The sequence below is a fragment of the Narcine bancroftii genome, chromosome 9, assembly GCF_036971445.1.
Source record: "Narcine bancroftii isolate sNarBan1 chromosome 9, sNarBan1.hap1, whole genome shotgun sequence".
Taxonomy (NCBI): Eukaryota; Metazoa; Chordata; class Chondrichthyes; order Torpediniformes; family Narcinidae; genus Narcine; species Narcine bancroftii.
In genome coordinates, this window is record NC_091477.1 from 118,937,603 (window position 1) to 118,960,565 (window position 22,963).

General features: G+C 46.9%; 1 protein-coding gene and 1 long non-coding RNA gene across 5 annotated transcripts in view; one reads left to right on the plus strand and one right to left on the minus strand.

The window, feature by feature from the left end:
• Window positions 1-815, minus strand: part of LOC138742717 (uncharacterized) — a 135,850-nt gene extending 135,035 nt beyond the window's left edge. For both annotated transcript variants that reach the window (XR_011344371.1, XR_011344372.1), the window contains exon 1: window positions 629-815. This is a non-coding gene — a long non-coding RNA (uncharacterized lncRNA). The remainder of the gene's footprint in view (window positions 1-628) is intronic.
• A 61-nt stretch (window positions 816-876) lies between these two features.
• p2ry1 (purinergic receptor P2Y1) lies at window positions 877-19,802 on the plus strand. 3 transcript variants are annotated; one of them, XM_069897493.1, is made up of 2 exons: window positions 877-937; window positions 18,527-19,802. In XM_069897493.1, the coding sequence occupies exon 2, from the start codon at window positions 18,597-18,599 to the stop codon at window positions 19,653-19,655; it is 1,059 nt and encodes a 352-aa protein (XP_069753594.1). In that variant the 5' UTR covers window positions 877-937; window positions 18,527-18,596; the 3' UTR covers window positions 19,656-19,802. The 3 variants fall into 3 exon arrangements, with proteins under 3 accessions (XP_069753594.1, XP_069753593.1, XP_069753595.1); XM_069897492.1 differs by having other exon boundaries at window positions 886-1,063; XM_069897494.1 differs by lacking the exon at window positions 877-937 and adding an exon at window positions 4,622-4,721.
• Window positions 19,803-22,963: the final 3,161 nt, after the last annotated feature.

Genomic DNA, 22,963 nt, shown 5'->3' on the forward strand with positions numbered 1-22,963 from the left:
ACTTCCACCCCCAATGGCAGCGGCCTCACTCCCCCCCTGATTGCGGCCCCCATCTCTCCCCCTCATGCCAGCGACCTCTCCCCCCTCCTCTTCTCCACCCCAGGGCCCTCTCTCCCCCGATCAAGGCAGACACCTCAGCCGGGGGTTTCCCTGTGAGGCCAGCGCGTATCCGGGTCAGCCATTTTGCTGTTCAAGCCGCTGGTTGACACGTCCTGGGAAACTTTAACTAATTTCCCTGACTACCTCTGAGGTAGGGCAGGGACCCGGTCGACTTTGGATGACGCTGACCGGGTCAGACCCTTTCAAGCTGCCTAGTGAGTGGGGGGTTCAAGGCAGCTTGAAAGCACCTTCTGATAGATTCCAAATGCAGGTAAGTGGGTCTACCCACCGTGGTGATACACCACTTGCCTACTAGTTTGGACGAGAAGGTGTACCTGCAGGAAGAGCACAAGGCAACACCTGGCCTGCTGTCAATCAGCCGACCTGAATGGTCCAAGCCCCAAACAGCCACCCTAGGTCTGGCTCCTCTAGGTCAGTCTCAGAGCCAGCTCTGTGGAAGTTTATGTGGAATAAAGCCTGTTGAACAGCCTTCACGTTGCTTTTCTGCTCGATAGCGCATCACACCCACTTGGTGAGCATGGACTCATGCTCCGGAAGAGCCAGTATCCATGCTGTATGAGTCTGGAAGGTCCTGTCCCTGCAGATACTCCAGTTCCTCTTTTAGTTTTCTGTTTCAGATCTGGACCACGCGGGAATTCGAACTGATGAGGAGCTTTCACAGAGTGAACTGAAATCTGATGCATTGGCTGCAAGGTTCGTCTGTAGAAGGGAGAGAGGGAGGGAGGGAGGGAGGGTGAGTTTTCATTGCCACGCCTGGCCATGACGCTCTACCACACACAGGACTCGGCAGTGACATTGCGCTCGCTGTGTGTAAAAGGTGAGATCTTGATTTCGAGGGGCTTTCAATGGAAGAGTCAAGAACAGGGTCTCAACTTCGCATTTCTCCCCGTGGATCTCATTCCCTGTGACCCTTGGCAAAGTGGAAAGTCAGCAGGAGGCTGCGGTAGGGGAACTTGATCTTGTTCAGCGAACTTTCCTTGTCCCTTTTGTGCACATGGCTTGATCCTTGGTTGGGGGGGGGGGGAAATGGGTGCGTGAGTTTGGAGAGAAAGGAGGAGGGGGTGGGTGTGAGGAGGAGGAGGAGGTGAATGTGGGGGGGGAGGTTGCAATACACCCTGGCGTTGAATGGACTGCAAAGTGATTGAAACTAGAAGATAAACGAGGAGTGCCCGGCGTGAGCGCCCGTCTCCGCTGCGGTGGGAGTCGCCGGGGCGAAGGGAGAGGACTTCACTCTCGCACCGCCCCTCGGGTTAGAAGACTGCCAGTGGGCAGCAAGTTGCTGCCTCACCTCAACAGCGAAGGGGAGGAGTTGCCTGAGGAATGAATGTAACAGTGGAGGGGTGGGAAGAGACTTGGAACGGGTTTCTTTTTGTCATTGTCCAGGTTTTACCCCTGCAATCTCTCTGACTAATATAATCTGGTTGGCTGAGTGGACTCTGATCTTGCTTCGGGTGGGGGAATGTTGACATGAAGGGGTGCTGAAAGGAGGGAATGCTTCAGGGGGAAGAGGGTCATCTTCTCGGCAGGCTCACTGGTAACAGTGTGAGTAGACGAGAGGGTGGAATTTTTTCCAAAAAATAAGTCTTGGAGTCATCAGGCACTTTCAGGTGGCCAGAATACCCCAGGAGGCCACCTGAAAGAGCAGGAGGCGCCTTTGAGGCGCACTTTCCAACCCTCCTCCGAGAGGGATAATCGCCGGAGCACTGAAGTACCCACTGCACCTGAATGGAGCCGCCTGAAAGCGGCTGCTAAGGGGATGACCATCAGCTGGCGAGCGCCTGACAGCCCCCCGCCCCCAGCTGCCCCTGCCCCCCGGCGCGGGACGTCAAGGCAGGGGCGGCCAGCGCAGGATGTCAGCGCTGGGGCAGCCAGTGCATGACATCCCGCGCCAGCCGCCCAAGCCCTGACATCCCGAAAGGACAGGAGCCGGAGTGCGCTCCGAGGCCCTTTCAGGGGGCCAGTGCTGCGCTTTCAGCGCTGCCGCCTGAACGACTATTCCACAGGTCTGAATCCGCTTCTGCAGGCACATTCTTGGCAGAGAATGCACCTGAAAGCGGCTCTAGAATCTCATTTGAGGAGATGGGTCGTGGAGTTGTACATCACAGAAACAACACCCTTCAGCCCATCATGGCCACGCTGTCCGTTGCCCCTTGCCCCTGATTTGGGCACGTCTTCATGACTCACGTTCAACCTTATTTCGGCCACGGCCCCCTCAGGACCCTGCTCAAAGCTGGCAAGTTGAGCTGGTTTCTTCTGTACTTCTCTCTTACCAACTATGTTAAGTACATTGAACCATCAACTATTGCAGCTAATGTGGCTTCCCCCATGGATACTCCCGTTCTCTTGTTTAAGGGGGTTCCCCTCAGTCTCAGCCTGGTGCTAAGAGGACTTTGGACTGTGGTCCTTCCCCATCGTGTTGGCTGCACCGAGGCTCAGTGCATCCCTCAGCACATACCCCTGCAGCCTGGAATGTGCCAGTCGGCAGCATTCCTTCACTGACATCTCCGTGTGCTGGAAGCCCAACAGGTTCTTCAGGGAGAACAAAGGGTGTTTTTCACTGAGTTAATGGTCTTCCAGCAGCTCTGGATATCCCTAGGAATAGCTCATAAATCAGAGGGTCCTCTGTCACACTATGGCTGGCCAAGGACCTTCTCCAAATACACTTAGCAAATCTCCCTTCTGCAAGGAGGTGGGGACTGACTGTCTCCTCTCCACTGCAGTCATCTCGGGATCAATACCGTCATCATCGCCACCACCAGCTCCTCAAGCAGCTAACTCAAGACCCCAATAACCCTTCCTCCTATCCCCTTTCACCATGCAGACTTTCATAGACGCCCCTTCCATGGGGAAAAAGATGTTTATTCTCTGCACTATCCATCACAATTTTGCACACCTCCATCAGGTCACCCCACAATCGTGCAGTGGGTGGATGACACCACTCGTCCAGAAACAAGAGTGTGAATCCCACCCTGCAACCTTGGGTACTCAAACTGAAGGACCCACGCAGGCTGCGGGCGACTTGCGGTCGGGGGACCCACATGGGCTGCGGGCTGCTGGAGACTGGCTCTTGCAAATAGGGTATCGGAGCTGGATTTCCCAAGGGCCTCGGGCACTGAAGGTTTCCTGATTGTGTCGGAGGTTTGGATCTGGAGCTCGGGTTGCCGATGGATCGAACAGGAGTCCGTGCAGTTTCAGAGGCTGCGGGAGTCCTGGAGGGGATTCTGAACGGACTCCCTTTTACTTCTCTTTCTCTCATTCTATAAGGGGTGCCGGATAATGCTAATGGTGACCCTTTGTCTGCCTTATGACAGACACAAGTTAAAGTATATCATGTATATTACATTTTTAATGTATCCTTACATGAGAATAAAAGGAACCTTAAACCTTAATCCTATTAAATAAAGGTGGGATTCTAACTAAAAACCAAGACTATTGATGATGAGCTCAAAGCCACTGGATTTTCTTAAAACCCATCTGGCTTGGAAATGTAAAGTAAACAAATGTTGGTGAGGAGGTATCCATGGAAGGAGAAACAGAGGTCTAGCAAAGGGTGTTGCACCTGAAACTTTCACTTGCTTTCTCTTCCGCAGATGCTGCCTGACTTGTTAAGTGCTTCCAGCACTTTCTCTTTCAGATTTGCAGCATCTGTCATTTTATTCCAAAGAAGACCATAAGACATAGGAGTAGAAATAGGCCATTCTGCCCACTGAGTCTGCCCTGCCATTCAATCATGAGGTGATTCATTGTCCCACTCAGTCCCACAGGCTGGCCTTTGCCCCATACCCATTGATACCTTGGCTAATCAGGAACCAATCAATCTCTGCCTTAAATCACCCAATGACCCGGCCTCCACAACCACCTGTGGCAAAAAATTTCATAGATTAACACCTCTGGCTAAAGAAGTTTCTCCATATCTCTATTCTAAGTGGTCACCCTTCCATTCTCTCATTGTGGCCTCTTGACCTAGACTCTCCCACCATGGGTAAGCACCTTTCTACAGCTACTCTGTCCAAATACTTCAGCATTCAAAATGTTTCAGTGAGATTCCCCTCATTCTCCAAAATTCTGACGAGAACAGGGCAAAAGCTGTCAAACGCTCCTCATAAAACGACCTCTTCATTTGCTGGCTCGTGAATAGACTTCAGTGAAGGCAAACGGCCGTTCTTGCCTGTATAACTCCAGTGCTTGGCTCTTAATTGCTTGTTCAGTTCAGGGACAAGTGGGGATAGACAATACATACCAAAATTGCCAGTGACTCCCACACCCAATGAATGAATAAGTAAAGGACCTTCAGTGTTCATTGTTATCAGTGTCTCTTATCGCCCACCAGCCTTGGTGGAAGACATGAATTTACTCTATAAACGGGATCATTGAGGTCTTTCCAATATTCGACAGTGGCTCTTTATCCATTTCTGTTAGTGTTACAGGACAATTTCTTTCCTTCCATTATCAGATTCTCAAAATGACGTCCCCATTAGTAAAAGATGATACAACACTGTTTAACTGTATTTCTCTCTGTAACACTATATCCTGCACTGCTGTCTTCTAAAAAGCACAGAAATGCTGGAGGAACTCAGCCGGTCTTGCAGTGTCCATAGGAGGTAAAGTTATCTTACTGATGTTTCAGGCTTGAGCCCTTCTTCAGTGTATAAGTTAAAAGCAGGCAGGCACCTGAATTAAAAGGCTGGGAAGAAGGAAAGATAGGGCAGGGGGAGGAGCCCAGACCAAGAGGCAAAGGTGTTAATTGGATATCGATAGTAGATCAGTAGAGGTGAAAGGTGAGAATCGATTGGGGGGGGGATGAGGGTTTGGGTCTGGGGAAAGGAGAGAAAGGGTAAAGGGGAGAGAGGGAGAGTGACACGGGGATGGGGGTGGGGCTAACAGAAACCAGAGAAGTTGATGTTAATGGCAATATTTATAAAAAACAGCTTTACCTCCTATGGTCACTGCATTACCTGCAGTGTTCCTGCAGCATTTCTGCTTTTTACTATATTAACAGTGTCTGCAGACTTACTGTTAACTCATAGCGCAGTATTGTGCCAACCTACATGAACCTACTCCACATCTCTCTACCCTTCCCTCCCTACAGAACATAAATCGGTTGTTATTTTGTGGGCTGAAGGGCCTGTATTGTGCTGTAACATGACTCTATCATTTGTACATCTGATATCTGATTTATTGTGACACTATGTTTTTATTCATGCACAACCCAGCGTACCCTTTAGAGGCTGACTGGCAAAAAGAGCCCACAGATCAACATTTTCTACGGTGCCTCGGTGCACGTGACAGGAAGCAATTCCATTCATTTCAGTTTCAGCCCATGCATTGCGCTGAAAGTCCATCCATTCAGCCGCTCCTTTTTGCTGCTTCCTGCTTATTGTGGTAACTCTCTGCATTGTCCCCCAATCTCAGTTTGTTTCCACGAAAAGGCAGCAGGAAAGGGGCGAATTGTTAGTTGCGCCCGCGGGATTATGTGTTTCGTGGGGATATAGTAGCCAGTGGAAAAAATGGGATTGGCATTGCGAATCGAGGGCTGGTTAACTAATGGTGATCTTCAATGGTCTTTTAGAACTATAATTTTTGCTATTTAATTCTTAAAACTTAATTTAATTTAGACATGCAGCGCGGTAACAGGTCATTGTGGCCCACGAGCCCGTGCCACCCAATTAAAGTACACGCCCCCCCCGGTACGTTTCGAATGGTGGGAGGAAACCGGAGCCCCCCCTGGGGAAAACCCACGCAGACACGGGGAGAATATACCAACTCCTTGCAGACAGTGCGGAGTTTGAACCCTGGTCCTGATTGCTGGCGCTGTAAAGGCATTGCCTGACCGTTACGCCCACCGTGCTGCCCTAATACCTGCACTGTTTTTGCAGTTTGTCCATACGCTGCACTATTTGACCATTGTTACACTGCTCCACTGCAAAATAAATTATTCACAATATATATACAAAGGGAAACAGTACAAAGTTGTTTTATATTCTGTGTTCAGATTCCTACAAACATTTTGTTAAATCTAGATTTTAGTTAACCATTAATTATACAATATACCTGTAACAATATTGCCACCAGTGTCACCCCCTGTGGTTACTCATTTTCCCCTCCCCCCAGCTTTTTGAGGGACCTCCCCTTCATCTCAGCCGCTCAATGTCCGATAGCAGAAGGACTCTAAACCAGCCATTCCTGATTTTTTTTTTATTGGCTGTGGCCCCCCCCCCCCCCCGCGATCTCTGCTCAAAGTTTACAGCCCCCTTCCCTGTGTAGCAGTCAAGTTTAGTTGGTTTCTCCCATACTTCTATCTGATAAACACCAAAGAAAATTATAATTTCAGTGCGTGGCCCCTCTCAAATGTGCTGTACCCCTCCGGGGGGGGGGGGGCCCATGGCCCCCTGTTGAGAGTGGCTGCCAGGGACTATGGTCCTTCCTCGCAGTGTCCTCACGTTAGCTGTGCCAAGCCTCAGGGCATCCCTCAGTAGGCCCTTCTGCAGCCTGGAATGTGCCAGTCGGGAGCATTTCCTCATCGACATCTCAGAGTGATGGAAGACAACAAGTTTTGGGCAGACCAAAGGGCATCTCACCAAATTGATGATGACTTGTTATTACTGCTCAAGCTACTGAATGTTTCCCATACCTGCTGATAGCGATTGTTTTCACTGGTAGCAAGTCTAGAACTAGGGCTCATATTGTCAAGATTCGGGGGAGCAGATTTAAAAGAGAGATGAGGTGAAATTCTCTGCCTCATTAAATGTATTTAAGACAGATTTTTGAAGATTAGGTGAGTGAATAGTCTTCCTTCCATTAAGGGCATCTACAAGAAGTGATGTCTCAAGGAAGCAACCTCTATCCTCAGGCATCTTCACCAGCCAGGCCATGCCCCTTCTCACCACTACCATCAGGAAGGAGATACAGGAGCATGAAGATGAACACTCAACAGTGCAAAAACAGCTTCATCCCCTCTGCCATCAGATTTCCAAATGAATAGTGAACCACATTCTGCTCCCAGGACAATGTCAGATCATCAGAGATGTTCTCCTTCTTAAAACAACGTGGCTTTTCCCTCTACCACCATCAACTCGGCCCTCACACACTTATCCTCCATTTCTCTCACACCTACCCTGGCCTTCTCTGCCAGCACACGCAACAAGGACACGCCTCACCTACCACACCACCAGCCTCCATGTCCGACATATCCTCCTCCATCATTTCTGCCACTGACTATGTGATCCCATGACCAGACACATATTCTTCTCTCCTCTCCTCTCCCCTTCCACAGGGACCAATCTCTCTGTGATTCCCTCGTCCATTCCTCCCTCCCCACTAATCATGCCCTTAGCATTTGTCCCGTGACTGCAGGAGATGCTCCACTTGCGCCCACACCTCCTCATTCATCACCATTCGGGGCCCCAAAAGTAAAACAACATTTTACTTGTGAATCTATAGGGGGGGGGGGGGAGGTCATCTACTGCATTCAGTACTCCTGAAGTGGTCTCTTCTATATTGGAGAGACTGAGCAGAGACTGAGAGATTACTTCATTGAATACCATTTTCTGTCCGCCATGAAAGTGTGGATCTCCCAGTGGTCACCTATCAGTATTTCAATTCCCCAACGCATTCCCTTGCTGACTTGCCTGTCCATGGTCTCATGCACTGCCAGACTGAGACCACCTGCAAATTGGAGGAACAACACCTCATCTTCCATCTTGGCACCCTCCAACAGGAAGATATTAAAAATGACTACACCGGTTTCCATTAAAATTCCCCTCCCCATCCTCTTCCACCTGTTGCCTTTCACCCACCTGTCTTTCTCTCCGCATCTCCCTCTATCTCCTTTTTCAGAGCCAAAATCAATATATATCTTTCCTCTGTCCTGTCCTCATATCCAACTAACATCTTTTGGCTCTTAGGCATGGACTCTTCCCCCTCTCCCATTCTTCCCCCTTAAAATCTAGTCTTTAATTAAGATGTCAGCCTGGATTTTGGTTATACCTTGAAGAAGGGCTCAGGCCTGAAACGACGGTGATATATCTTTACCTGCGAGATCGGCTGAGGTCCTCCAGCACTTCTGAGAGCTTTTAAATGAACTACAGATATTACCTCATTTTGCCTCATTTGGACACACCAATTTATTGATTTTTTTTTAAAGAGTGTATGCATGGAAATGCAATTTATAGCTATTTTTGCCCCTGTTCTGCACAAACCTGCTGCCTCAAAGCAACAAATTTCATGACACCTAGTCACGACGATAATTCTGATTCTGAATTAAGGGCATTGGGGAACAAGCGGGTAAAGGCTGCCGAGTGCACGGACAGATCAGCCACAATCTCGTTGCATGGTGGAGTAGGCTTCTGTTCATCTTTCTTATGTTCTTATGGTTGGATTGCCTGGATAGCTCAAAAAAAACAAACCTTGTCATTGTATTTCAATACATATGGGAAATACACAATCCAGTTCAATGTTTGTTCACATTTAGAATGTGTCCAAACGATCGGTCATGAAACCAAGATACCTCTCAATGCCTCTATGGATGGATGTGAATGAATTTCATTGTATGTTACTATAGGCAAACGATTGTAAAGGAATGTCATCAGTGTAATGCTTGAATTCTGTATGTAATGGGCTTACAAATAATAACTTTCTTTCTCTTATATGCATTTGATTGGTCTGTAGTTGCATTTACCCCTCCATAAATCTTCGTCCGCGAAGCCAAGCCAAAGAGAAAAAGAGTTCCTTACAACCCTGCCATTTTACTTGGATAGTGATTCTAGCCTCAGGCATGTTGCTCACCTGCTTCTATTTCCCTCTGTGTACCAGCCTCTACTGCTATGACCTTCATCGATGGCTTTGACCTTCATCGATGGCTTAGATGCCTCCACACTGAACTATAGAACCTTAGAACATTACAGCAAAGAAACAAACCACCTCGGCCCTTCTAGTCTGTTCCGGTCCTTTTTTTTTTGCCTAGTCCCACTGACCTGGACCCAGTCTCTAGCCCTCCTTACCTCTCCCATCCATGTACCTGTCTGAATTCTTAAATGTTAAAATTCCACACTCCCACCACTCTCTCGAAAGGAGATATCGCTTCTAAATAATGAGTTGGTGATTTAAAACTTGGGTGGGTAGAAATTTCTTTCTCAGAGGGCAATGGGTCTTTGCACCTCTCTGTCCCTGAGAAAGATGGTGGCCATAGGATTGGAAATATTTGAGGTGAAGATAAAAATATGCAAGATTGAAGAATAACAGGGTTAGCCCGACGTCCTTGTGCTCTTGCGAAACTGGCCTTCTCCTCTCTGTTCTTCGGCCCAAGCACATTGTCATAATTTCTAGATTCCACTCGTGTGCCTTCACTACCGAGTGACACGTTACTCTTTGACTGGTTCAACAACCACTTAGAAGTTGTGCAAGACGTTTGAGTACTGTGTGCAGTTTTAAATATATAAATCTAGACATACAGCACAGTAACAGGCCATTTCGGCCCACAAGCCCATGCCACACAATTTACAACGAATTAACCTAGCACAGCAATTGGCATTTACCCAGCAATGTATCATGTCTTGGTGATGTCCCTGAAATCTGGTGTGCACGCAGTGATATACTTTTGAAGGACAGTCATTTCTGGGAAGTGGACATAAGTAGTAGACAAATTGCAACATAGAAATATCCCGCAAGCAGGAAATGTATATGAACACCTTATACTTAGTTTCCACTTATAACCAGAATGTTGGCAAAGGGGCAAAAGGATGCTCAGCTCTTAAATAGTACATTTGAACCTCGGTGTCTATGTAAATAAGCTAATCGATCTTGCGCTTGAACAGGGTGGTACGTTAATGTAGTGGTTACAGTGGCAGCCATCCAGGTTCGAATCCTGCGCTGTCCGTAAGGAGTTTGTACATTCTCCCGTGTCTGCGAGGGTGCTCCAGTTTCCTCCCAGGGTTGTAGGGTAATTGGGATATTTGGGAGGCATGTGCGCATGGGCTGGTAGGCCCTGTTACCATGCTGTGTGTCTAAATTTAACAATTAATTGGAAAGTCTTTGCAGTCTCTGAGCTGTAAGACTAACCGTTGGAATTATGAATGAATGGTTTTCTTATCATGTGCCCTGAGAAACAGTAATATGTTTTGTTTTGCATGCTATCCAGGCAAGTCAACTCTTACAGCCAGTAGCACAATAAATATAGGCTAGAGAGAGGGTACAGAGGAGATTTACAAGGATACTGCCTGGATTGAAGAGTATGCCTTATGAGGAGAGGTTGTGTGAACTTTATCTTTTCTCCTTGGAGTAAACAGAGGATGAGAGGTGACCCGATAAAGGTGTACAAGATGATGAAATGCATCGATCATGTGGATGGCCAGAGGCTTTTTACCAGGGGCTGAAATGGCTAACACGAGGAGGCATTGCTTTAAGGTTCTTGGGAGTAAGTACAGGGGGGCGGGATTTTTTTTAAAATTTAGACATACAGCATGGCACAGGCCACTTCAGCCCACTAGTCCGTGCCACACAATTTACACCCAATTAACCTACACCCTCAGCACGTTTCAAACGGTGGGAGGAAACCGGAGCCCCCAGGGAAAACCCACGCAGACATGGGGATTACAGACAGTGCAGGATTTGACAGTCCTGATTGCCTGCGCTGTAAAGGTGTTGTTCTAATTGCTAAGCCAACTGTGATTTAAGAGAGATGTTTTTCATACAGAGTGGTGGGTCCATAGAATATGCTGCTGGCAATGGTGGGTGGAGGTAGGCTAAATAGCATCTGTCAAGAGACTATTAGGTAGTGACCTGGAACTGAGAAAAATATAGGGTTATAGAGTAGGGGAATTCTCGGCAGTTGTTAGAGTAGGTTATCATGTCAGCACAGCACCATGGCTTGTACGGTGCTGTATATTTCTATGCTCTGTGTTTTAACTAAGATGTCAATGTAGTGAGTAGTGTTACAAGTCAAGCAAGGCATGGATAAAAGTGCAGGAATCGAGAAATGTCCAATTATGGAGCCCATATGAGACTCATTTAAGAGTCTGAGAACTTTCAAAAAACTGAATCTGTTGGATTGTGTTTCCAAGTTCATTCGTCTTGGAAATGGAAAAAATAATCACTTAATGTGTTGGCTGGTCCTTCAGATGTATTCCAAAGCACTGATTGGCCGTTCCAACAGCCAGTCAAGTACCTTGTAGAGTGCAAACTGTTGTAAATGTTTGTCGTTGTTGGAGGGGGACTTTGTTCAGAGATGGCAGAATTTGTTTTTTAAATTTAGACATACAGCACCGTAACAGGCCATTTCAGCTCACGAGTCCATGCCGCCCAATTTACAGCCAATTAACCTACAACCCTTGGTACATTTCGAATGGTGGGAGAAATCCAGAACTCCTGGTGAAAACCCACGCAGACATGGGGAGAATGTACAAACTCCTTACAGACAGCATGGGATTCGAACCCTTGTCCCGACCACTGGCGCTGTGAAGGTGTTGTGCTAACCACTGTGCCCACCATGCTCCCCAATTATTGCTCTCCAATAATTGAATTTGGGGGAAGCATTGTGTGGGTCACACTGTCTTGAATCATGATTCACACAGGGAGTACCTCAAGCTAAACATCAACAAGTAGAAATCAATTCCAAATGTATAAGGCCTTTGCACAAATTGCATTTCCGTTGTTGTTGCCACAGTATGAGCCAAAATGTGATTGAAGGTTTCGAACAGCACACTAGTGAACAGGACCATTGAACATGACAGCACAGAAAAAAGGCTGTTCTGCCCAAAAATAAACTACTATTCTACCTCGTCCCAATGATCCGTACCAGGACCATAGTGCTCCGTACCCCTCCCGTCCTTGTTCCTATCCACATTTTTTTTCAACGTAACATCGAGCCAGAGACCCCAATTTGATTCTGTGGAGTTTGTACGTTCGCCTGGGTTTCCTCTGGGTGCTCCAGTCCCTTTCTATGCCCCGAAGACACATGGAGGTGGACAGCTTTAAGTTCAAATTTACTGTGCCAAGATGCAGTGTTAGAGGTTGTGTTGAGAGCAGACCAGTTAGACATCTTATACAGAGTACAACAAGCAAGGCAAGCAAGGTTACCGAGAGTCAAGTTGGTACGGAGCAAAGGCAGTGTAGTTTTAATATTTTTACTTTTGAATTTGAATCTGATGGTGTGTGATCGCTCACTTGTTAATCCTCTTCCCAATGAGAAGTCAGTGAAGGCAGTGTGGTTGGGGTGGGAGGAGTCTTTTAATAAGTTGGATGCTTTCCAAGGCAGAGCGATTCACAGGCCACTATTCCTGATGCTTGTGGGTGGTAAGACAATCAACAAGGGTAGATTTAATAGATTTAAGCTAAATATGTGTGGAATATGACTTATGGGATTTGCTGAGGGCTGCCATAGGCTCAAGGGGCTGAAAGGCCTTAGGGACATGAGGTTAATAGCATTGCTGCTCTTTGCAACTGTTATCACAAGCTGGAGACGCACAGGAGAGTGCAGAAGTCAAGTTTATTGTCATCTGATTGCACAAGTACAACCCGACGAAAGTGTTCTCTGGTTCTCGGTGCAATACACGCAGACGCACAACCAGACATAACGCGCACAGACAAACAATACATGTGCAGGACAAATATTCATATATTCTCAAATAAATAGATAAATGTCATTTCATGAATACAAGAGTCTCAGATAGTCAGTGCGAGCAGTTCCTTTGGTCGTTCAGCTTTCTCACTGCCCGTGGGAAGAAGCTGTTCCTCAGCCTGGTGGGGGCTGGCTCTGATCCTCCTGACGGAAGCAGCTGAAAGATGCTGTGTGTGGGAGTGGAAAGGGGGCCCTCAACGATTTTGAGCGCTCTCTTCTGAAGCTAAATAATAATCTGCTGGGGAAGCTCAGCCGACCGAGCAGCATCAGTGGGGGAGGAAAGATGGACGACTCTTCCGGCCCAAGTCTTAATGAAGGGCCGCGATGTTGGACCGTCCTTTTCCTCCCGCTGGTGCTGCTCATCCCGCTCAGTTCTTCCAGCAGATATTGCTCCCGGCTGTAAGATACCCACTGGACCTGATGTACATTGTGAAAGAGTGCACCCACGACTCGGGCCACACAGCTGCATGGCAGCTGGAGAGTTTCTTGTCATGATGTCTCTTGTTTATGTGGGTTAGCAACACAGCGAGTGTGTCTCAAACTCTGGGCTTGATACATTATTGTTGTATCATGCTTTCAAATTGATTTTATCCAGACATTACGTCAGTCTACATTTCCAGGTTAAAGTGCATCAGTATAATATTGCCCTGGGTTATTTTGTCACAGCTGAGGTATTTCCTGTATCAAGTACACACTGAGTGCCATAATCATAGTGTGCCACAATGGTTTGGGGGCTTTTTCGTCACGCCTATTGAGGTACAGTGAAAAGGCACCGGTGAGACCTCACCTGCAGCGCTGTGAACAGATTTGGGCTCCTCGTTCAAGAAAGGATGTGCTGACGCTGGAGAGGGTTCAGAGGTGGATGATAAGAGTGATTCCAGGAATGAAAGGGTTATCATTGTGTGAGTGTTTGACAGCTCTTTGCCTGTGCTCCTTAGAATTTAGGAGAATGATTGGGGTGGGGGGGGCATCTCATTGAAGGTTGAAAGGCGCGATCAGAAAGGTGGCTTCCCACAGTGGGAGAGTCTAGGATAAGTGGGCACAACTTGGGATTGAAGAACTGAGATGCAGAGGAATTTCTTGAGCCAGAGAGTGGTGAACCTGAGGTATCTGTTGTCAAAGGTAGTTATGGACGCCGGGTCACTGGGCATATTTAAGGCAGAGATTGATTGGTTCTTGATTAGCCAGGGCATCAAAGGTTATGGAGAGAAGGCCAGTCAGTTGGGGCTGAGTGGGAAAATGGATCAGCTCATGATTAAGTAGTGGGGCAGAATCAATGCCTGAATGGCCTATTTTTTGCTCCTATGTCATATGGTCTTGTAGTTTGCTTTTTTTGTGTGCTATTCAGTAAAGTCAACCAACACATAAGTACAGCAAATATGGCACAGTTGGGACAAGAGAGGAGCGCCAGTTAACAATTGTCATAGAAAGCAGGAGGACGGGGATGCAATGAGATTGAAGGGGCCATTCTGATGATATCAGGATTCCGAGTAAATAGCTCCAGAACTGACTGCAGAGCAGTGATCCCTCACAGAGCCAACAGGGTGTACTCAAACTGGCCAGGGATGCTGAGCAGCTCAACCAGAGGGAGTTCAACTGGTCAAATATTGAACCTGGAGGCTTCACTGGAGGTCACATTACAACTTGACGAGCTGCCTTTAGCGACGACCATGTTTACAGAAACAAAATCAGATCTGGATTCCCTCCATCAACAACATATTCATAGACTGGTATCAGCTGTGACGCTTAATGCTCTGTACCCAATATTCAGCCACACTCCCATACTTGGACTCTTCCCTCTGCGGACGCTTCAAACAAGGGGGAATAGCTTCAAGATTCATGGGAGTAGATTTAGGACAAAGATGAGGAGGAACTGCTTTACCCAGAGGGCAGAGAATCTGTGCAACTGTCTGCCCAAGGAAGCAGTAGAGGCTGCCTCTTTAACTATATTTCAGTTAGATACATTTTTGCATAGTAGGGGGAATTAAATGTTCTGAAGAAAAGGCAGGTGAGAGGCCCTGAGTCCATGACCAATCAGCCATGATCTTATTGAATGATGGACCAGGCTCAATGGGAGAGATGGGCAATTTCTGCTCCTGTATCTTTAGAGGCCATCCATCCTCTGTAGTGAAGGGGAAATGACATACTGTATATACTCGTGTAATAGTCGAGTTTTTTTGGACCAATTTTATGGGTCAAATTTGGGGTTGGAGAAAGTGGTGCTCACCCCCTACCCGCCTCCCCATAACATCCTCCACCACACTGACTTACACTATGACCCCTGCTTGATCTTTACCATCTCAGAGATGGAAAGATTTGTCCTTGCAAATGTCTGGTCTTTGATGAGCAAGCTGGACGAACTAAGGATTTGGACCCTCACACAGAGAAGGTTTATGGTAACAGTGACGTGGCTAAATAGCGATGTCTCAAACAACGTGGAAGGGTGCATGGTCTTCAGGTCTGACAGAACGGCAGTAGCGACGGGTAAAAGTAGAGGGGGTGGGTTGTGCAGCTATATGGATCGATCATGGTCCACTAACTCAACCATTGCTGCTCTGTCGGTCGGGAATACCTGATTATTAAGTGTAGACCTTGTAGTTTATGTACGACTGAATACTAATGCTAAAGTAGCCATGAAAGACCTCAGTGCTGCTATCAGGAAACTGCAGACATTGCATCCAGACGGAGCCTTTATTGTGGCTGGAGACTTTAATCATGGCAGTCTACGTACTAAAACTCACGATCCCTTCATTCCCTTCATATCTATGTGTCTATCTAGAAACATCCTGAATTCTACCATTGTTTCTGCTTCCAAGACTACTCCTGGCAGCCCATTCCAGACACCCACCACTCTCTGCGCCAAAAACCACCCCTCCCTCAAACCTTTCCCCATGGCCTTCATCACACCTTGTCCCATTGGTGTTTGTTTAACCTGGGATAAACATTCTGCAATCCTGCACCGGGGATATTCCAAACCCACTGAAAATGTTTCAAGGTTCAGAGGCATGCAGGTCGAGCACAGGCAAATGCGACCAACTCGGTCAGCACAGATAATTGAAGCTGTTCCATGCTCCATATGAGCCAAACTCAACAGGGGCCATGTGGCCCTTCTGGGGACCACAGTACATTAAAGGGGAGCCACAGACTGAAATCATAATTTTTTTTAATGCAGTCGGTTGGGGAGAAGTAGGGAAGAAGCCAACTAAATTTCACTGCTTCACAGGGAAAGGAGCCAACATGCTGCCACACTCCCGTACTTGGACTCCTCCCTCTACGGACGCTTCAAACAAGGGGGAATAGCTTCAAGATTCATGGGAGTAGATTTAGGACAAAGATGAGGAGGAACTACTTTACCCAGAGGGTAGTGTATCTGTAGAACTGTCTGCCCAAGGAAGCAGTCGAGGCTGCCTCTTTAACTATATTTCAGTTAGATAAATTTTTGCATAGTAGGGGGAATTAAATGTTCTGGGTAAAGGCAGGTGGGAGGACCTGTGTCCACGGCCAATCAACCATCAATCTTATTAAATGATGGACAGGCTCGATGGGAGAGATGGCCAACTTCTTAAACTTCGAGTAGTCCTAAGGGGGCGGGGTCATAGCCAAAACAAAGGATTGGGAATCATTTTTTTTTTATTTAAATTTAGACATGGAGCATGGTAACAGGCCCTTTTGACCCACTTGCCTGTGCCGTCCAATTACACCCCATTAACCTACACACCCCCCACTCCATACGTTTTGAAGGGTGGGAGGAAACAGGAAGATCCAGAAGAAACTCACACAGACACGAGGAAAATGTACAAACTCCTTAAAGACAGCGCGGGATTCAAAACCCAGTGGCTATCGCTGTAACAGTGCTGCACTAACTGCTATGCTAACCGTACCATGAATAGCTACCCTAAACTCTAGTACTCTGCGATGTGACTCCACTGCAGAGGAGATTCTCCAGGAAATTCGAGCATTTTTTGCTCCATTCAGAGATTGGTTAGGATCAGATTGTTTGTACTACAGCAAAGCAGGCTGACCTAATAGATGTGGAGAAGATTAGTCAAACTCAGAGGGTTGAGGAACATCTGTGTGGGGGGAGGGGGGGGGCAGGGGAAAGGAAACACTAACATTTCTGGTTGAAAATCTTAATCAAGGTGGATGTAGAGGAACAACGTAGGAAGCAGACAAGTTAAAACATCCTGAAGGGTCCTGACTGGGTCGTCATGGAGAGATCATTTGCTCCTGTGGGAGAACCGTGAACTTGGTGGCACTGTTTAACATAAGGCATGGTCCAATTCAGATAGAAAAGACCAACTCCATTTATCTCATATGACTGTGAGGTCAGAAGCAGGCCAACGATGATCTTACTGAAGGACGGGACAGGACAGAGGGGTCTTATTCTAGGCCCTAATGCACATTTGTATGTTGAAGAGGCAGTGGAGTGGATACATGGAGATTATTGCAAACAGATAGTTACTGACAGGGATGCAAATTGTGCAACACAAAATAAATGATGTTATTTTTTTATCCATGTGCTTGCCTGTTTTTACTTACATCTGATGATGGTCCCAGGTCCGTATAGTTGGTTACCCTTTCATTCCTATGGAGGCTGAGTAGCTGCTGAGTTTCGGCAGTACCTTTGTCTATCAAGAACCTCTGAGTTGAATACACCCAATGGGCGTGGCCTCCATGTCTGTCCATGGCAATGAATTCCTTAGATTCACCACTATCTGGGTAAAGAGATTCCGCCACTCACCTTAAAAGATGTCCTCTGGTATTGGCCACTGCCGCCAGCAACGACGATGTGTCGAACTACAGGGAAGAGGTGGCAAATCTCGTTAAGTGTTGTCAGAGTAATAACCCCGAGTGTCAATATGGGCAAAATTAAAGAGATGATTGTGGACTTCAGGAGGACCAGGAACAACTGTCCTTCACTCCACATCAACAACTCTGTAGTAGAGAGTGGAGAGCACCAGGTTTCTTGGAGCTCACTTAACTAGTGACCTAGCGTGGACGCTCAACATCTCTTCACTTGTCAGGAAGGTGCAATGGAGACTGAACTTCCTGAGAAGACTGAAGTGGGTAAAGCTACCAGCCACCATCACGTCAACCTTCTACAGGAGCTCTATCGAGAGCGTCCTGGCTGGCTGCATCACAGTGTGGGTACGGTTACTGCAGTGAAATGGATCAGAGGTCAAACCACAGGGCCCTAAGAGTGGCAGAGATGAACAATGGGATCTCCCAGCCCCCCTCCCCCAACACACCCATCAACGAGATCTATCGGGGTCATTGTCTGAAGAGGACATGCAAAATTGTTGAGGTTCCCTTCCACCCATGCACGCAACATCTTTTAGATTGGGGAAGAGATACCGGAGTATCCGAGCCAACATCACCAAGCTGAGGGGCAGCTTCTTCCCAAGGGCAGTGAGAAGGCTGATTCTGCTCACACTGACCATCCAAGACTTTCATTTGAACCAAACAATATTTATTTGTATATATGTATTGTTTGTCAGTATGTGTGTTATTTCTCGTTAAGTTTCTGTGTGTTTTGCCCCAAGAACCGGTTAACGCTGCTTCATCAGGTTGTATTTGTGCAATCAGATGACCCGAAATTTGACTAGACTTGCTGTTCAACATAGCACATGCGTCGAATGCCTGTTCCTGTGGTGTACCTTTCTAAATGATGTGTTTCACAGAGTTCTTGTTGGTTAAGATTAAGATTGTTTACTAAAAAGCAAATCAATTGATTGATTAAATGTTCTGTGTCATTAAACACAAAGTTGAACTTTTTTTTGTTGAATCTTTCAGATGCGTTTTTATCTTGATGGAACGCTGGCCAAGTTGCTGATGTTCAGTGGACAACCTTGAGTTTGATACAATGGAGGAAGTGTATAACTTTTCGGATTTGTCAAGTAACTTGACTTCAGGCTTCAACAAATCTTGCACCTTAAACAAGGGCTTCCAGTTTTATTATCTGCCCATCATGTACATAATCGTCTTTGTCACGGGCTTCATCGGCAACAGTGTCGCCCTCTGGATGTTCCTGTTTCATATGAGACCTTGGAGCAGTATCACCATCTACATGTTCAACCTCGCCCTGGCTGATCTCTTCTATGTCTTCTCCCTGCCCATTCTAATCTTTTACTATTTCAATAAAACGGACTGGATCTTTGGTGAGGCACTGTGCAAGCTGCAAAGGTTCATCTTCCACGTTAACTTGTACAGTAGCATCCTCTTCCTGACCTGCATCAGTGTCCACAGGTACACGGGGGTGGTCCACCCCATGAGGTCACTGGGCAGGCTGAAGAAGAAGTCGGCCACCATTGTTTGCGTGTGTGTGTGGATTATTGTTATGGCAGGCATCTCCCCGATACTATACTTCTCCAGGACCGGCCTGAGAAAAAACAAAAGCAACACCTGCTATGACACAACGTCTCAGGAGCTCCTGCAAACATACTTCATTTACAGCATGGGGACTACGTTCTTTGGATTCTGTGTTCCCTTTGCCATCATCCTGGTCTGCTATGGCTTCATCGTGAGGGCGCTGATATCAAATGACATGAGGACTCCCCTCCGCGGCAAGTCCGTGCGTCTGGTCATCATTGTCCTGCTGGTCTTTTCCATCTCCTACCTGCCCTTCCACGTGATGAAGAACTTAAACCTTCAGTCCAGACTCTACTACCAAGGGCTGGAGACCTGCGGGTGGAACAGGAGGGTCTATGCAATGTATCAAGTGACCAGGGGTCTCGCCAGCCTCAATAGCTGCGTGGACCCCATCCTGTACTTCCTGGCGGGCGACACGTTCAGGAGGAGATTCACCACTGCTGCCAACCGGTTTGTGTCCAGGCGAGGTGTCCCCTCCTTGCCTTTCAGGAGTGATGATAGCCCACTGCAAGCTGCATCAAACATTTCACAAAATGGAGACACTTCCCTATGAACTTGTATTGAGACAGTAAACTGAGTGACTTTCTATAGGTTTGAAAGGTACAATAAGATATTGCACTTGAGACTGGGTGAAATTCAAGGTGTTTGTCTTGATAGGAAATTATGATATCGAGGAATTAAAACTTTCTTTGTTGAATTATTCCATTTCTAAATTAATTTTGAAACGTGCATGACGCGGAATCATTTTTAATCATTGTTCGGGCATCTGGTAAAATTTTTGTTGGTTGATCTAAGTCATTTCTTTTTGTGACCTTTCCGCCATCTCTGTCTTGAGGGTAATGACATGGAAACATGTACGTACAGGCTTGGCTGGCTATCGTTTCACAGGAACTACTTATCCCACCCACCAACCCCAAAGCCGTCAGTCCCCATTGCTCGTAACACAGTGTGGCACTGGAGGTGCTCCAACATCGCAGGTCACCTGGCTTCAATCACCACCCTGGTTGCCGCAGGGTTTCTCCCCTCAATCACGCGAGCTCCCTTCGTGTGTGTCCACTTCCCAAAGGTATGCAGCACGACAGGTTAATCAGCCTCTGTAAATTGTCCCCCAGTGTGTGGGTGAGTGTTGTAATCTGAGGGGAGCTAATTGGGGTGTGGGCAGAATAGAGCATGGAGCAATACAGCATAGTACAGCCCCTTCAGCCCACAATGTTGCGTCGTCTTATGTAAACCTACTCCACCACAATCTAACTCTTACCTCCTTCACATCCATAACCCATTTTTCTTCCATCCATGTGCATATCGAAGAGTCTTTTAAATGTCCCTATTGTTCCAGCCTCCACTACTATCCCCCACCACTCTCTTTAAGAAAAAACACATCTCCCCTAAGCTTTCCTCTACTCATCTTAAAGACATGTCCTCTAGTGTTTCCTACTCTTTTCCCAGGAAAAGGTTGTTGGCTGTCTACCCTATCTCTGCCTCTCATAACCTGATATACCTCTATTCAGTCACCTCTCATCCTTCGTTGCTCGAAAGAGAAAAATCCTAGCTCTGTCAACTTTACTTCGTAAGACATCTGGTAAATCTCCTCTGCGCTCTCTCCAAAGCATCTACATCCTTAATAAAATGAGAACGGTGTTAAATGGTTTGTGCAACTTCAGTGGCCTGTTTCTGTACTGAGATGGTGACCTGATGGAAATATGTGTTTGGAAAACCAGCTCAGGATCTTTGATACTTCCCCTATCCATCCCGACCCATTTGTAAGCTGATATCAGTGGCCAACCAGGAGAATTGGAGAGAAAGGTCATTCAGCCTGGGAGGAGATTGCATTCCAGGTTAACACCTTCCCATCACAACCTGGAATAGTCAAGGATGCTTCAAAGGAGGAGAGAAGGATTGTGAGAGGGTGGAGTACAAGAATATGAAATGACTCAAGGTGGAAGGCAAATATAGGAGATAGACAAAGAAAGGGGAAATGGATGAATGGATGGATTTGGAAAAGGTTGACAAGTAGAATCCATGACAAAAGTTAAATCAAATTTATGCTGAGTACTGAATGTCTTTCACTGGGATCCTTTAAATGCTGAACTACTTTTACATGGTGTCTTGGTGACCCAAAAGCTTCTGCCATTAGGGAACTAAGGCTCTTCAGGGACTGGAGACAAGTTGGCCATGAATGACTCTCCCTCTTTGCACTGACTTCACCGGAAGACAAGGTCATGCACATATGGTGCAGGAAGGCAACAGGAACCCTAGGGCTATGATTAAGTCCTGCAGGTACTAACTCGAATTGGCTGCATTCTTGGAGGTTTTAGCACGTGCTCCAGTGTCATAGAGTCATATGGCACAAAAACGGGTTCATTGGTGCCCTGACCTTGCCAACAAGTGTTGTTGAAGGGAAAGGACTCTGGACAGAAAAGAAAACAAAACTGCTGGGGGATCTCAATGATCATCGATCATAAAACATGAGAGCACAGCACAGGCCCTTCAGCACACAATGTTGTGCCAACTGATGTAAACCTATCCACAACATTCTAGTCCTTCCCTATCTCACACCCATAGCCCTCTATTACATCCATGTGGTGATCTCAGAGTCTTTAGAATGTTCCTATTGGGCCAGCCTCCACCATCACCCTGGCAATGCCTTCCAGGCACCCATCACTCTCGTGTAAAGTCCTACTCTGAAACTCCCTTCCCCTCAACTTAAAGCAATGTCCTCTAGTATTTGCTACTGTCACTCTTGTAAAAAGATGCTAGCTATTGTGGCAGAATATGGATATGTTTCTGGGAGGTAAAATGGGGCAGGGTTTTTAGTGTAGGTCCCATACAAACACTTTATAACAGATCTTATTTAAAATACTGGAGCTCTGCTAATTAGAGATATTGTCCTCAGAACCTTTGCAGAAGCTTTGAAGAGTGCCCAAGAGACTTCACTAAAAACCCTACTGCAATTAATCTCCCAGAAACATATTTATATTCTGTCCTCCTCCTCTCTCTCTCTCTCTCTCTCTCTCTCTCTCTCTCAGAGAGAAAACTTGTTTGACTCTGTCTGCTTGCAAAACGACATGACCCTCTTACAACAGCCAAGTTCCACTCCTGACAGAATTCATCTCCGACAAGCTCTTTCATCTGTTGCTTTATTGTAAACAACAATCCATTAGTGAAGTCTCTTGGGCACTCTCCAAAGCTTCTGCAAAGTTTTGTGGCCGATATGTCTAGCATGAGCAGAGCTCCAGTATTTTAAATAAGATCTGTTTTAAAGTGTTTGTATGGACCTGCACTAAAAACCCTCCCCCAATTTATCTCCCAGAAACATATCTATATTCTGTCACACTGTCCATCCAATGTAAGCCCCATATAATCTTTTTTACCTCTATGAAGTCACCTCTCATCCTTCATCATTCCAGAGAAGAAAACCCTTGCTTACCTTGCCACGTAAGACATCAGGGCATCAGAAATGGGGAGAACACCCCTCCCCCCCCCCCCCCCCCCACCATTGAGAAGGAGAAGTAGAGGAGACGACCCTACTGGATGACCACAGCAGCGGGCCAGCACAATCCATGGCTGCTGGCCACTTGTGGTCAAAGGACTCATGCAGGCTGCAGGCTGCTGGATACTGGCTGGTGGGAACCAGGTATCGGAACTGGGATTTGAGACGGTGCTGAGGGCAAGAAGGGCTCCCAAAGGGCCTCGGGCTCTGAAGGCTTGCTGATCATGTTGGAGGTTTGGATCTGGAGGTCAGGTTGCCGATGGTTTGAACAGGAGTTCGTGTGGCTGCAGAGGCAGCGGGAGAGCTGGCGGTGAATTCACGGACACTCAGCGTCTCTGAAGGGATTCTCATTTGCTTCTCTTTCTCCTAGT

Coding starts and splice junctions, on each gene's coding strand:
- p2ry1 (XM_069897493.1), top strand. CDS start 18,597: ATGGAGGAAGTGTATAACTTTTCGGATTTGTCAAGTAACTTGACTTCA.